Source organism: Lipophrys pholis (assembly GCF_963383615.2).
Source record: "Lipophrys pholis genome assembly, chromosome: 1".
In the NCBI taxonomy this organism is placed as follows: Eukaryota; Metazoa; Chordata; class Actinopteri; order Blenniiformes; family Blenniidae; genus Lipophrys; species Lipophrys pholis.
The window spans coordinates 42,147,281-42,160,658 of NC_137635.1; the positions used below are offsets into that span (position 1 = coordinate 42,147,281).

Here is a 13,378-nt window from a genome sequence, read left to right on the forward strand (position 1 = left end):
AAAGCAACTAGTGGCGAATATGTAAAAGTTAACGAAACGCAACAATGGAAGGTTGTTTGTGTCTGTGACCAGTAACACATATTATCAAACAGTTGATGAAAAGCACCACACATTTGTAATTTAAATACATAAAAAAAAACCAAACAAAAAAAAAAGCAGCATCAAGTATTACAGTGCAACACAAACACTCAGCTGGTTTAGCTGAAAATGAATTCTAGGCTATGTCAAGCATTTCCCATTATAAGCATGTATTATTGTTATTATTAGTATCATTATTATTATTATCATTTTATGTCTAAAGAAAAGCTGCCAAAGAAAAAAATACCAACCAAAATCATGATTAAAGCTCGAAAAACACAATAGTGACTTCAACGTGTGAGTGAGCAGAAAATTGAGGGAACAAATTAAACGCTGAATAAGTGCAGCAAGTCAACAAAATAGGAAATAAGGTAACTCTGGTCAATAAGGGACCATCATTTCATTATCATAAACAAATTACACACATAATAGTGTCGCTTCCATTCAAGCTACAGCCATGGGAATGCAGTCGTAACAAAGCATGAGCAGCCTACTGTTTAAACACATTAAAGAAAATATGACCTGAACACAAAACACCTTTGCAGATTTCCTGCTTTCAGAGCCACGAGACAGGAAACAGCAGGTTCATAAGAGAAAGCAAAGTAAAAGTATCACAGCATTTGTGCAGATTTTCTTTTAACAGCATGACAAGGTTTCTCCTTTTCTAAAGTTTTTCAGTCTTTAACTTTTAAGTTTTTCGCGCCTCCGTCTGCAACTACTTTGGTGTAAAGATTGAGTAAAGGTACTTATGTGGCCTGCATTCTGCTGTGGGCCTTCTCAAAAGCCTGTTAGTTTGAATCCACTTTATAAAAAAACAATCTTTAGGGGATAAACTGGTGACAACTGTTAATCAATCCTCTGTATCGCTTTCGACCACTTATTGTGCGTTGGAGCGCAATAAGGACACTGCCGGTCCATCACAGGACAAAAAGAGAGACGATCGGGTCTGTCTCACTGAGGCGCCAACCCCTACAACAATATCAGTGAAATATCTTCAAAATAGATTTTCTTCATCTGGCTGAATTTGGCATTGTTTAATGGGTGGACATTTGGTCTTCTTACAGTCCTAACGTGGCTTCACCTCATCACTGTGATGTAATCCCACAACACTGAAACCGTTTAAATCTAATGAGGTCAAACAGGAACCTTTAATGGCACCAGGGGAAAGCTTTTTCTTTTTCTTACTGTCACTTCAGGGCAACAAAACTCAGAAACCTTCAGTTTTCTGCAGAATGTCACATTGACCTAACTAACTAATTAACTAACCCTAACCCCCCGACCCACACACACACACACGCTACTTCTCTTGTCTAGAACACAGTGTTGCCCGATTAAGGCTTAAAATGGTTTGAACATGGGAACAAAATAAAACCCTTTTCAAATCGCATCGATAAACACTGTAACAAACACAATGTACAGCCGGCCTTAAAGCCTTAGTGTATCCAAGTCAAAAAGATGAGTTTGCTCATTTAGTTCTTCAAAAAAAAAGAAGAAAAAAAAAGAACTTCCTTTTTTTTTTTAGGTGCCAGTTATTTAGAGTTATGGTTATGATTCTAATAGTTCAATTTGAGTGGTACAACTCAGTTTTTGGCAAACTGTGCCTGCCAGTATTACTTTAATACTTCATATTATGCAATATAATATGTAAAATACTTAATTGTTTTGAGGCAGTTTGAACTATTCCTGACACAACCCTCAGACAATCTTCCAAACATAAACAAAAACTATTCTTCGCCCGAGAAGCGGACGAAAAAGGCGCGTTTTGGATTCATCGTCAGAATAAGCTGGAACTCTACTGGGTGGACTCTCGACATATTGCTGCAGGAGGAAACGACTGCTGGTTTATCCACAGAAAAAAGCCCAAAACAAACTACTCTGATTTAATCTTCACATTTAACTTCAGCTTGACTCAAACTTTTACCACGTGGGGGAAAAGGTCCCGTCCCGATTCTTGCTTTATCTGGTTCCTCTTGCAACACGTGAAAATGCAAACAAACTCAGTGACTAGTGTCCACTTCACAACAAATATAAACTGTAGACATTAAGATGGAGATAATGGAATGTAGAAAGGGCTCAACACTTCTCTCTCTCTCTCTCTCTCTCTCTCTCCTCAGTATCCGAGGTCCAGCTGAATTTTGTGCTCAAAAATAGCAATTAGCAGCATTATGCAGAAGCCCAGCAGGATGCCGGCGTTCTGGAGCAGGAAGAAGCCACAGTGGCTGAAGCCGTGGTCCCCGGCGTCATTGTGCAGCATTTCGGGCACCTGAAGGCAAAAGGATAAAACACACATATGCTTAGAGGCAAAGGAGTATTTTCGTTTCATTCCAGGCGGCAGTACAGGGCAGCAGCCACAGGAGGTCAGGAGAGGTTTTCCACCGTTTCCTGTGAAGCGGCTGTCCACGACAGATCACCTCTCCTGCGTGTCTTTAATAGACTTGTCAAACTAAGAGACAAGGTGTGTGAGAAGAGGCCATCTGGTTCTGAGGGCCACGGCTCTCTGACAGGCCGGGCTTGAGCACCGGTGTGAGTTGGACTTGAGGTCAAACCTCAACAGATGTTGCTGAAAGACTTTCAGTTCTGCTGTCTCACTGGTTTCTCATCGCAGTGTGGAGATATGACACTGGAATCTGATCATTTTCTCTGCGAGGGATAAAGGTTGACACTTCAACCTACACGCAGATGCGATTTGGCTGGTAGCACGTATCCCCGCCTCGGCTGAATCACAGTGAGGTGATAAAATCTCTAACCGCATCACAATGATAAAAGAGTCTGTTCCAGCAGACTGAATGAAACAGAAAACACTTTTTTCCTTATGTGTGTGTGTTACTTGAAGGCTCTAATTTTGAACCATAAATTATGTGTTTATATGACATGTTACTTTTACACTTTTGGACTAAAGTTATCTTATTTGTTTTTTTTTCTTTTTCTTTTGTATCAATTCCTTTTAACCCTCACTTATTTCCTTTTTAATCAACATGTCTTCTCAAAATATAAAAGAAGAAAAAACAAGCTCGCTGGTTGCAAACAATCCCACAATACACTTTTATGTTAAAATAAAAAGAATACACTTTTCTTTTTTTTTTAAAAATCAACATTTGGCATTTCTCCATGTATGGTGATGCTGCGCCAAGTCTTTCAGTTCTCCACATGACACGTATCACACTCAGTAGATTTCCTTCCTCTATGGTCAAATCACCTTTCAAACAATGTTCCTCTCTTGACTTCTGTCACACTAAAAATCTTCCAAGCACGAATGACTAATTACATGGAGACCATGTGAACCCATCCAGTATGAAAAGATCATGGATAAGATAGGCAGCAGGTTTTAACGGGTCGAGCCGTTCATTTCTGATGGGCCGTGATTTTTTATTTTTTGGGGGGGGGGGGGGGGGGGGGGGTAACAATGACTCACCATGTCCACCAGGGCAACATACATAAAGAGCCCAGCTGTGAGGGCAAATATCCACATGGAGATGTTTTCGGCGAAATGTCCGATCAAAATGCCGGTCACCATGCCAAAGTACGCCATCATGGCCGACAACACGTTATAAAGAATGGCCTGACGCACCGTCATGCCCGCCTTCAAGAGCACCGCGAAATCACCTGATGAACACAGCAGACAGACTTTTAGTAATTATTACACACGGTCGCGTACACACGACAATCATTAGTTGTCAGGAAAACAACCCAGTGAAGGTGTGCACACGTTCCACCTAAACCCAGAGAGAGAGAAACAGCAATGACCCGTATGAACAAACAATGCAGCTTTTGTCAATGTCAATAAGTAAACATTTATTCCTAATCTAGTTTTATTGAAACCTACCACACACTAAGTCGCTATCTTCCTCATTGAAGATGATCAATTGGCAATTTTGTTTTACCAGATTGAACGACGACCATAAACTTTCCAAAGTCGTTTTTACGAGTGACAAATGGGGCAACAAAGAAGGCAAAAAGGTTTAAAACGGAGTCTGTCGTTTAGAATTGAGAAAATCTGCAGCAGTGATGTTCTCTTCTGCAGCTGAAGCTCAGAGTCCAGAGCAATTTGAGGTTTTTCCTCCCACAGAAAAAAAGTTAACTTGAGTTCATTTAACCGAACCTTCAGGGGTTGTGGGCAGCCACTGAGCAGAAAGCAGGAGCATTGTGTAGTTAAGAGCATCACTGTTATAGTTGTCTGGGTTTTACACACAGCTGCAAATCGTCGTGATCAACAACAGATAAATGCTTTAATATCCATAATGTCAATGAGTGATGCAGACACTGGGAGATCATTGTACCGCAGAGGAGATTTAAAGAAGAATCTTACCAAGTTCATGTGGCAACTCGTGGCAGAAAACAGCCACAGAGGTGCTGAGACCACTGGACAGACCCTCAGTGAAAGCAGCTCCTACAGACGGACAGCAGAGCAGTTGTCAGCCCGACATCAACATCTAAACCTCGACATCCAGATAACGACAAGGAGTCATGAGAACTTTCCATGTGACATGCTGCTGACAGACACACTATTATAAAATGTGGCTTATTCCTTCACATTTTTCCTGATTTTATTTTTTTCATGTAGCAACCCCTCTTGAAAAGTAGGCCCCCCGCTTGATTTGAGCTTTATCGCTCCGATTTACTGAAGCTGTATTTTCAGGGAGGCAATGACTCGACTTTGAACTGCCAGTTGAGGTGCGACCAGCAAGAATCCGCTGAATTGTAGATTCATTCTTGTATTGAGGTGTCGCAAAGTTTGTGATGATTTCCTGTTACAGTATATATTTATAAGTATCTTGAAAAAAAAATAAAAAAATTTAAAAAAACGCGTGCCTGATCTCCACAAACATAAAAGGATTAATCTGTTCAGGGCTAACTAAAAAGTTGTGGTGTAACATGCAAATCCAGTCCAGTTGCCTTTGCAACCTCACAAATGTCATTACATCCTTTTGGCACAAGGCCTCGCGGGATCACCCGAAGTTTATTCCACTTCTGAATTCCTCTCTCACTCACCGATTGCGAGGCCGTCGCTGAAGTTGTGCAGTCCGTCCCCCATGATGACCATCCAGGCCAGCGTGGCCACTCCGGCCTGCTGGAAGTGCTGCTCCGAGTAGGAGTGGGAGTGGCTGTGTGGGTGGTGGTTCTGGGAATGGTGGTGGTGCAGGATGTGGTGGTAGTCATGGTGATGGTGGTGCATGCTGTCAGCCTGGCCCACGGTGTCGTGGAAGTGGGAGTGGCATTTGTTCTCGCAGTCTTCGTCGGTGTAAGCGGCGGCGCCGCCGGACGCTCGCCTGTAGCCTTGCGGGGAGACGACCGACACCTGCGGCGCCAGCATCACCTGCTCCTCCTCCGTCACGCTGCCGCCGTGCAGATTGCTCGAGTGGTCGCCAAAGGTACTGGCTCCGTTAGTCTCCACTTCTGGGGACAGAAAATATACACTGAAACAACACAAGAATACAATCATAAAGATGTTGCGCTGTATATCTTCATTCTGCTGTTCTGAGATCTTTAGCAGCCATTTGTAAAGTCATACTGATGTCATTTTTACACTCCGACATTTCAGCAACACGCTATTCTCAACAACTTAGTGGGTCTGGCGTCAACATGATTACCTGGCATAGAAAGCATCGTCAACAGGCCTGCAAGATCTGATTAGGTCAGATTCTAATTGTTGTTTGCAGCAGGCAGGGTGAACGTCAAAATGTCGTAAATAAGGGCAACGGCCACGAGTAGCCAGTGAACAGATTGAAAGCTTAGCAAAAGTGCAAGAAGTGGAGGGAACTTCTGCTCATCTGTGGAGAGATGAACATGATGTTACGAGAAACACGTTTTCACCTTCGTTCACTTCACTTTGTTGATGCTTCTGTACTGACGTCTTCATTGTAACGACCTAATGGAGCACATCTCTTGTGATTTGAACCGGGACCAGTCCCCTCAGCAGATTTTCCAAGGGGTCTTTCATTCATTCTATGGGGCCAGTTTCTGTGTGATGACAGTCCCCCTCGGTGTTGAGTTCAACTTCCAGTCGCTTCGTAGGTTTTCAGTCTCACCCGAATGCTAACGTAGAGCATGCACATCTTATGTCTTATAAATAGTGTAACCTCTCACCTTCGCTCGGCTTCAGGTCATTTTCCCCCAGGGCAGGCTGCTTCTCTGGGTCCATTTTGTCGTTCTGCTCCCACTTCTTTTGGATCTGTGGACACATGAACTGCCTTTTATCTCAAAGAGCCTCAACACCACCACTTGTGAAAACCCCTGTTTAAAACCGTGCAGCATTCAAAGGAGGCTTGAGGACCTCCGCTCAGAGCTTTAGACAACATTAATCATCAATTGTGTTTTTAATTTCGCAAATGATGAAACATTAAACTATGCCCTCTCCTTGTGGGTTTTAATCTGGATCAGGTCTTTCAATGCAGAATTTGAATGTTTTTGCTGCGCGTGGGTTTTGTCTGGGTACACCAGATTGCTCCCAACATGCATGTGAGGGTTAATTGGGGACCTTAAATTACTCTGAACGTCAAAAGGAAGTCTAGAAGGTAAGTGAATGGAAAATAATACAACCCAATGATGAATTCATTCAGTTACAAAATTATTGGAATTTGCTCATGAAATGACATTTCAATCTTCCTCACAAATATTTCCCGACACACTAAACTTGAACACATTTATACGGTTAATCAGCTTATATACACCTGCAGCTTGAAATGCGTCTTAACTTTTGCGTATTTTATGTGGAGAGGGGTTATCGCCATTGAGTAAACACACTCTTCGAGAAGAAGCTGATTGATCCCTGACCTTTTGCTTCTTGTCTTTGTACATTTTCCCGAGCGTGAGGAAGTGTTCGATCAGAAACATGATGTAGACGCCACTCAGAGCCGTCAGACCCTTCCACACGGCATCCAGGTTTTCCTCGTGTTCGTCGTGGGGGTGATGTCCGTCAGGGTTCATCCCAAGGTCCTCGTGGTGGTGATGGTGGCCTCCCTGGGACTGGTGAGGCGGGTAAACATGAAGTTAATCACAATGATAGTCTTGAAGAAAAAAACAAAAACAAAATAAAACTTCCAAACTTCAAATGCATCTGCACGTGTTTTCCCCCTTTCTGCAAGGGAGTGGGAAAATACCTTCAGCTACTGATTTACATGACTTCATTTAAACTTGGTCTGCAATGGCAGGACCTGAATATCGACATCACACATCGAACTTCAAGGAAGCAAAAAGAGTAGCGATACAATAAGCAACACACTATAGAAGCGCTTTGGTAGTCGTTGACTCACGTGAGGGATGAGGTGCAGGAAGGCATCGCCGCTGAGTGTGCCCACGGCCAGCGCCACCAGGAAGCTGAGCAGGAACTTGAAGAAAACTCTGTTCATGAGTGGGATGAGGACGACGCCAAGCAGAGACAGCAGGCTGATGATGGTGATGGAGACAAAACCTCCGACCCACGCTGAAGGACAGAATATACAAGGCGCTGAGGATGACCAACACTGTTTGAGAAACATTACTTTTCACCTCGGAATAGAGTTTCTAGGCAACGTTGCAAAACTCGATTCTTATTTGTTCATAATAAAAGCAAACTGGTGTAAAAACGTGGGGAGGGTGAAGTTGTTTTTGATTATCCTTTTAAAACATATGAAAAATACATTTGACCATTTATTTTTTTTTTTTTTACTTGTTTCCATGGTTTAGGTAATTATGAATCTCCTAAACTGTTGGGACTATTTGAAAACAAAAAACAACAAAACAAATTAGAATATCCTCTTCCTGTAAAACATTTGTCAAATGTGTGGAAAACTCATCTCACCAACAGATTCTATCCTTTCCATTACCTGTTGAGATATTTTTTTCATTATCCCCGGCATTGCGCTCAGTGTGGTCGTGGTCGTGGTCGTGGTCGGAGTGGTTGTGGTCTCCATGGTGACCGTGAGCATGTTTGTGATGATTATGTCCTGAAAGGAAAAAAAGACGACCGAGTGGCCGATGTTTACAGGATGAAGTAAAGCTTCGGCGCAGTAAAATGTTTTGAATGACATTTCCTGTTGACCGTCTGCTCACTTGGAGAAACCGGGATTGCTCATTTTTCCCACTTTTGATGATGGCAGACACAGATCATTGTAGAGTTCAGACGCTCATCAATAGCTGACGTGTTTAAAAGTTTGTCTTTTTGTGTTAACCTCATGGCTCGGTCGAGGAGGGATGTGAGAAATCTTCACGTTCAGGATAAATTTTTAATCATTTGGCTTCAGTTTGAAATGTGTAGGTAAACCTAAGACGGGACGAATCAAATGATCAGGCTGCTGTCAAGAACGAACAACAAGATGTACTTAAGCAGATTTTGTATACTTTTGTTTTGAAACACGGGCATGCTTAGTTTTCCTTATAAAATCAGTTGTCATTCTGTCAATTAAAATTCCCACTAAGCTCATCCCTTCGGTCTCCATCGTTTCTGACCTCTCTCTTCATGGAGGAGACACGCTCCTCTGTCGAGCTGGTTGAGAAGGGCGGTGCACAGGAAGCTGAAGTCTCTGATGGTGACGCCTACTTCTTGAGACATGCCATGTGAGGAGAGGATGGTGGAGGCATTCAAACACTGTGAAGAAAAGGCCGAAACATTGAATGACTGTACTTCATCAGGCAAGCAAATCTAAACGTTAAAAGGCAAAAATTCAGTGTCGTACCTCGGTGGTGTCCAGGCTGCGGTTTTCGTGGTCATGAGGATGGTTGTGATCACCTCCTCCGCTGACTGCAACCTCCTGCGTCTGGCTTTCATTGAATAAACTGATCGCAGTTGTTCTGGTAATTTCCTCTCCGGCAGGACTGGGCTTCACCAGTAGCTGGGCACTGTAAACCGCTGTGGTGTCGACAGTCTGTGCCGCCCCCACCGCAGCCGTGGTCTTCTTGTCGTAGAGGTTGAGGTGACCCTCAGAGTTCTTGCCTTTCTTCCCGTCATTCTCAGAGTTCTTTGGAAACTTGTGCAATGGCGACGAGTGACCGTGTTTCTGGTGATGCGAGTCGTTGTCGTCGTGGACATGGTGGTGATGGGGATGATGGTGATTGTGATCGTGATCGTGGTGGCCGGCTTGCTCGTGATGCTGCACCATAACATTCCTGATGCGATCCAGCCCCACGTTCTCCAAGAGACGCTTTAACCCGGCCAGAGAGATGGTGCCATTTTCTCCATATCTGTCAAGATTTTATACCAAAATGAGATTAAATCATAGCGTGGCGAATTTTTAAAGGTCGCTCTGATTGAAGCTAAAACAACTGTTAGTTAAGAGTGGCACCCACAACTGTGATGGGATTTCAAGTGACAAACATCATCCAGCAAGGAGAGTGCGATTGAAAATGACTTCTTTTTGGAGTACAAACCCTGACTTCTGTGTTCTTAGAACCTTTTAGTTACACTTTTGCTTCAAAGCTCAAAGGAGGTTTGTGTTGACCTGGGCCGAGCCGGTGTGAGATTCCTACATCACTTTAACAAAGGAGGAGAACGCAAAGTTGACATGCTCCTCCCCGATACACGTTGAGATTAACAAATCCCAAAATTCACTCGATGCATTTAACACCTTTTAAAAACACAGAGTGCAGAATTATTAGGTAAGTTGCATTTTGGATCAATAGTTGTATTAATTAACAACTACAGCGCTCATGTACAATCCAAAATGTTAATAAAAGCTCAAACCTGACTATCAAAGAAAGTAAAAGTCAGGTTTTGTCTTTCTTGAGAGAATATCAGTGTGATCAATTATTCGACAAATATTTGGTGTGCAGAATTATTATGCAACTAAATGAATAACTAATATTTTCCCATGAAATTGTTCATTTTCATCTGTCTAAGGTAAAATTATGAACAAACAACTTAACTTTTTTTTCAGCAGCAACTAAAACCTCCAGACATTGTTCAGAGAAGCAGACTGTTTTCCTTCCATATTAAATCGCCTGTTTAGGAAGAGCTCACAAGTTCTCACTAAGTTAGGTGAGGCAGGCGAGGCGGCCAATGCCTTTTTTGATGCATGTGATGCACTGTCCTGCATCACATTCATGGTCTTCTTGAAAGATGCAGTTTTGTTTCTGTACCACTGCTCGTAACAAAAACGTCTTCCAAAAGCTGACAGTAGTTCTGAGAGTTGATTTTAAGTCCATCTTCAACCCATTCATGAGCCATGGGCCCATCATCCATCTGCTCTGTCAAGAGTCACTCTCATTTCGTCAGCTCAATTAAACCTCTGAAAAATCTTGTCAAGTATGTTTTGCCCCAAGCTTGATGTTTCCAGTTAAATGTGGAGTTTTGTGGTGGTGGGAGTTCCTCCTTGCTTACTTTGCCTCTGAGCGCTGAACACCTTGTGCTTCTATTTCTCTCGGCAGGTTGCAGTTCTCGAACATGCGAGCAACTGGCTTCAGGTTTGATTTTTCATACATTTTTGGAAGTTAATTTGCATCTCCTTTTCTCAACACGTTCCTTTTGACCCTGATGACTTTTTGTGTGCCGCAGCCTTCTGAAATATTTCTTTACATTTTTTTTACTTTTCAGAGTCAGTCGAATTTCTGATTTTCAGCCCATTTTGCCAGAGGAAAACAATCTGCCTGGTAATAGGGTAGTTGGAAAATATGCATTAAGGTGGCCAAAATACTCAGTTTTCAACCTGTTAGATTAGCTGCTGCAAAAACATAAAGAGAAAAATCCTTGAAAAGGAACTAAATGAGTGCAAACATAGAAACCTCAATCCCACTGTTTCAAAGTGACTCACCTGTTGAAAAGAGCCTCGAGGTGCTGCCTCTGGCTCTGCTCAGCTCTCTGTGCGTCGACCACGGCGGACAGTAGACGCACCGCGCTGCTGGCCTCCGTCGTGGGCGGGGTGCAGTCTGAACCCGTGGAGCAGTCACTCACAGTGAAGAGGAACATCAGCGCCAGGAGGGCCACGCTCATCTCCTCTTTTGCCATCGCTGCAGGCCAAAAGAGAGCTGCATGTAGGTACATGTGGCTGATAAGCCAAAATTACTGCACACATTTAACACTTACGTTTCTGGCAAACCAACAACATGATTGCACACTTAAGAAGTCAATTTAACAAGATTTTAAAATCTCAGAATTTTCCAGTAAATGCAGAAATCATACAAAGCAACATATTCTTCATAAGTTGATGAAATATTTTTCAATTAAACTCTTCTCTGTTGTATAACTGTCCCGATTACATTGTTCACTCTTTCTGCCATAAATGTGTGCTGACCATGGAAATGTCCTGGCACGGAGCCGATAACAGACTTCGTGCCAGGACTCCCTGCCTCCCAGAAGGCCTCTTCCCACCTCGTCGTCGTGATACGAACTCATGTGAACTGAAATATGTAACCTGTCTTTTAAAAAAAAAAAAAACTCACCGTGATGTTTCTTCAGTATTCTATTAACTGGCTTGGCTGCACGTGTCAACTCCTTAGTACAAGTAAAACTCAAACTAGACCTCAAGACTCAAGTTATTTCTGTTCATACTTTAAGTGAAAATTCTTCTAAGATTAAAAACGTCAGACGTTGATTTCCGTGACACTACACTGACGAATCATGACTCTGCAATAATCAACACGGACTCATTTAAGTTTCCACAGTATGGCAACGTTGTGATGACTGTCTAACCACAAAAGTTGAGAAATGAAATGCAGTTCCAGTGAAGCAGCAATAAATCTTACCATGACGTGTGTGTTGATAAACTGCTTTAAAACAAGTTTGTTTTTTCATCTCCTTGTGATTGAATAGAGATAAATCAACTCAGCATTATAGAGATGATTCAATTTACAACAGTAAAACAAAACTGTCAGGTTGTTTATTTTGTTTATTCATATTTTTTTTTCTTCCTAGTTGTAGTCATACAGATGTGCATGAGATGTAAATACCTTTTGGCATGAAGTCAAAGGAAAAATGTTTTATGCTATTTAAAATAAACGCAAGGTAAAAGGAGCCAATACATTTTGGCACATCTGTTGTGGTCATTGGAACTAGGTGTTTTTTTCAATTTGCAAATGACGATCACAAATGCCACTTTACACATTTAGCAGTACAGGTGTAGTTAATTAAAACGGCTTATTGCCATTAAACAGTAATAATGATTAACAAGGATTCATCAAGATAATCCGGATGATTATACCAATGAATGAACACTTCCTACAGTAGACATAGAAGCGTTCACAACCAGACAGATGGACACACATGAATGGTGAGATCACGGGACATAAACGGACATGCACTTTGTTTTGTGTACAGCCGGATTAATAAGCATCTCATGTTAAATTGTTCTGTCTGGAATTCACACTAGTGTTCACCACACAGGAGAGGAAATGTTAAAATTGGAGGCTTTCTGAATGGACTTGGGCGCGGACGTCCCCGACTGGAAACGCACCGTGGAAAAACAGAAACGAGGGCTTAATGTATGGCGGTTCCTGTTTAGAAAAAAAAAAAAAATCAACGATGACATTGACACGGTCGCTGACCTGCGGGTTTGTGTTTTGTGGGGGTGAATTAGCCCAGTTAGCCGGCGTGCTAGCTGCAGGTATCGGTTAAGTTGCTTCGGGGTGATGACAGATAGGGTTATGCCAGGTCGCCGCGGCCCAGGCTCGCGTGGTGCCGCCTGAGCTCAGCCTTAAGTCCGCCGGTAATAAAAACACACCACCAGAATACGTTAGATCCTTGCGCGGTGTGCAGCCACAGACACGCTGTCCGTGTCTGAGCAGAAATGGAGGTAAACAGTAACACGTTGGAATTCTGCGCTCCGCACCAGCTCGGTGCCGGGTGCACAAAGACCTGCAAACCCGGAAACTGCACCGGGCCGCTGCCGCCGCCGTGCGGAGCCGACCGGAGAGGGCCAGAGAGGACACGGGTACGAGCCCGAGCGGACACAGAAGATGACTAAACAAGACATCATGGCGTGGAAAATGACTTACAGAGACCAGAGGTGCTGCGCTTGATCCTCCTCGGTGGATAATAAGAGAGATTCACGCTGCTGTGTGGTCTTCTACTGCCTGCTCACGAGGATGTGGTCTGTGACGCCTTCAGGGACAGCGGGAAATCTCAGCCGCCTACTTGAGGAAAGGAGAAAGAGAAGAGTCTGCATCACAAACAAATGATCTTGGACAAGATTAACAATATAAAAAGATGCTTTGAGCTAAAATGTATTAGATGAATGCATAAATTCAAAATTAGATTACTTACTGTCTATTACTTGTAATAACAAACAGTTTAAAATCAATGAAAATGTAAAATAAAATCTTTAGGCTTTTCATGTTGTTTTCCCTTTGCTGTAACTGAAGTTGCTATATTGTATTTTTTTTTAAAGAAAATCTA

The 13,378-nt window shown here is 42.7% G+C and overlaps 1 protein-coding gene across 2 annotated transcripts; it reads right to left on the bottom strand.

Moving 5' to 3' along the window:
- Nucleotides 1-1,261: 1,261 nt before the first annotated feature.
- On the bottom strand, nt 1,262-13,094 carry slc39a6 (solute carrier family 39 member 6). Of its 2 annotated transcripts, XM_080472952.1 has the most exons (12): nt 12,979-13,094; nt 10,800-10,995; nt 8,730-9,234; nt 8,503-8,641; nt 7,881-8,000; nt 7,329-7,498; nt 6,850-7,041; nt 6,163-6,247; nt 5,068-5,472; nt 4,385-4,465; nt 3,491-3,681; nt 1,262-2,341 (listed from the first exon to the last, which is right to left on the bottom strand). In XM_080472952.1, the coding sequence occupies exons 2-12, from the start codon at nt 10,991-10,993 to the stop codon at nt 2,189-2,191; spliced, it is 2,235 nt and encodes a 744-aa protein (XP_080329078.1). In that variant the 5' UTR covers nt 10,994-10,995; nt 12,979-13,094; the 3' UTR covers nt 1,262-2,188. The 2 variants fall into 2 exon arrangements, with proteins under 2 accessions (XP_080329078.1, XP_080329079.1); XM_080472953.1 differs by lacking the exon at nt 3,491-3,681 and having other exon boundaries at nt 2,274-2,341.
- Between the last annotated feature and the right edge of the window lie 284 nt (nt 13,095-13,378).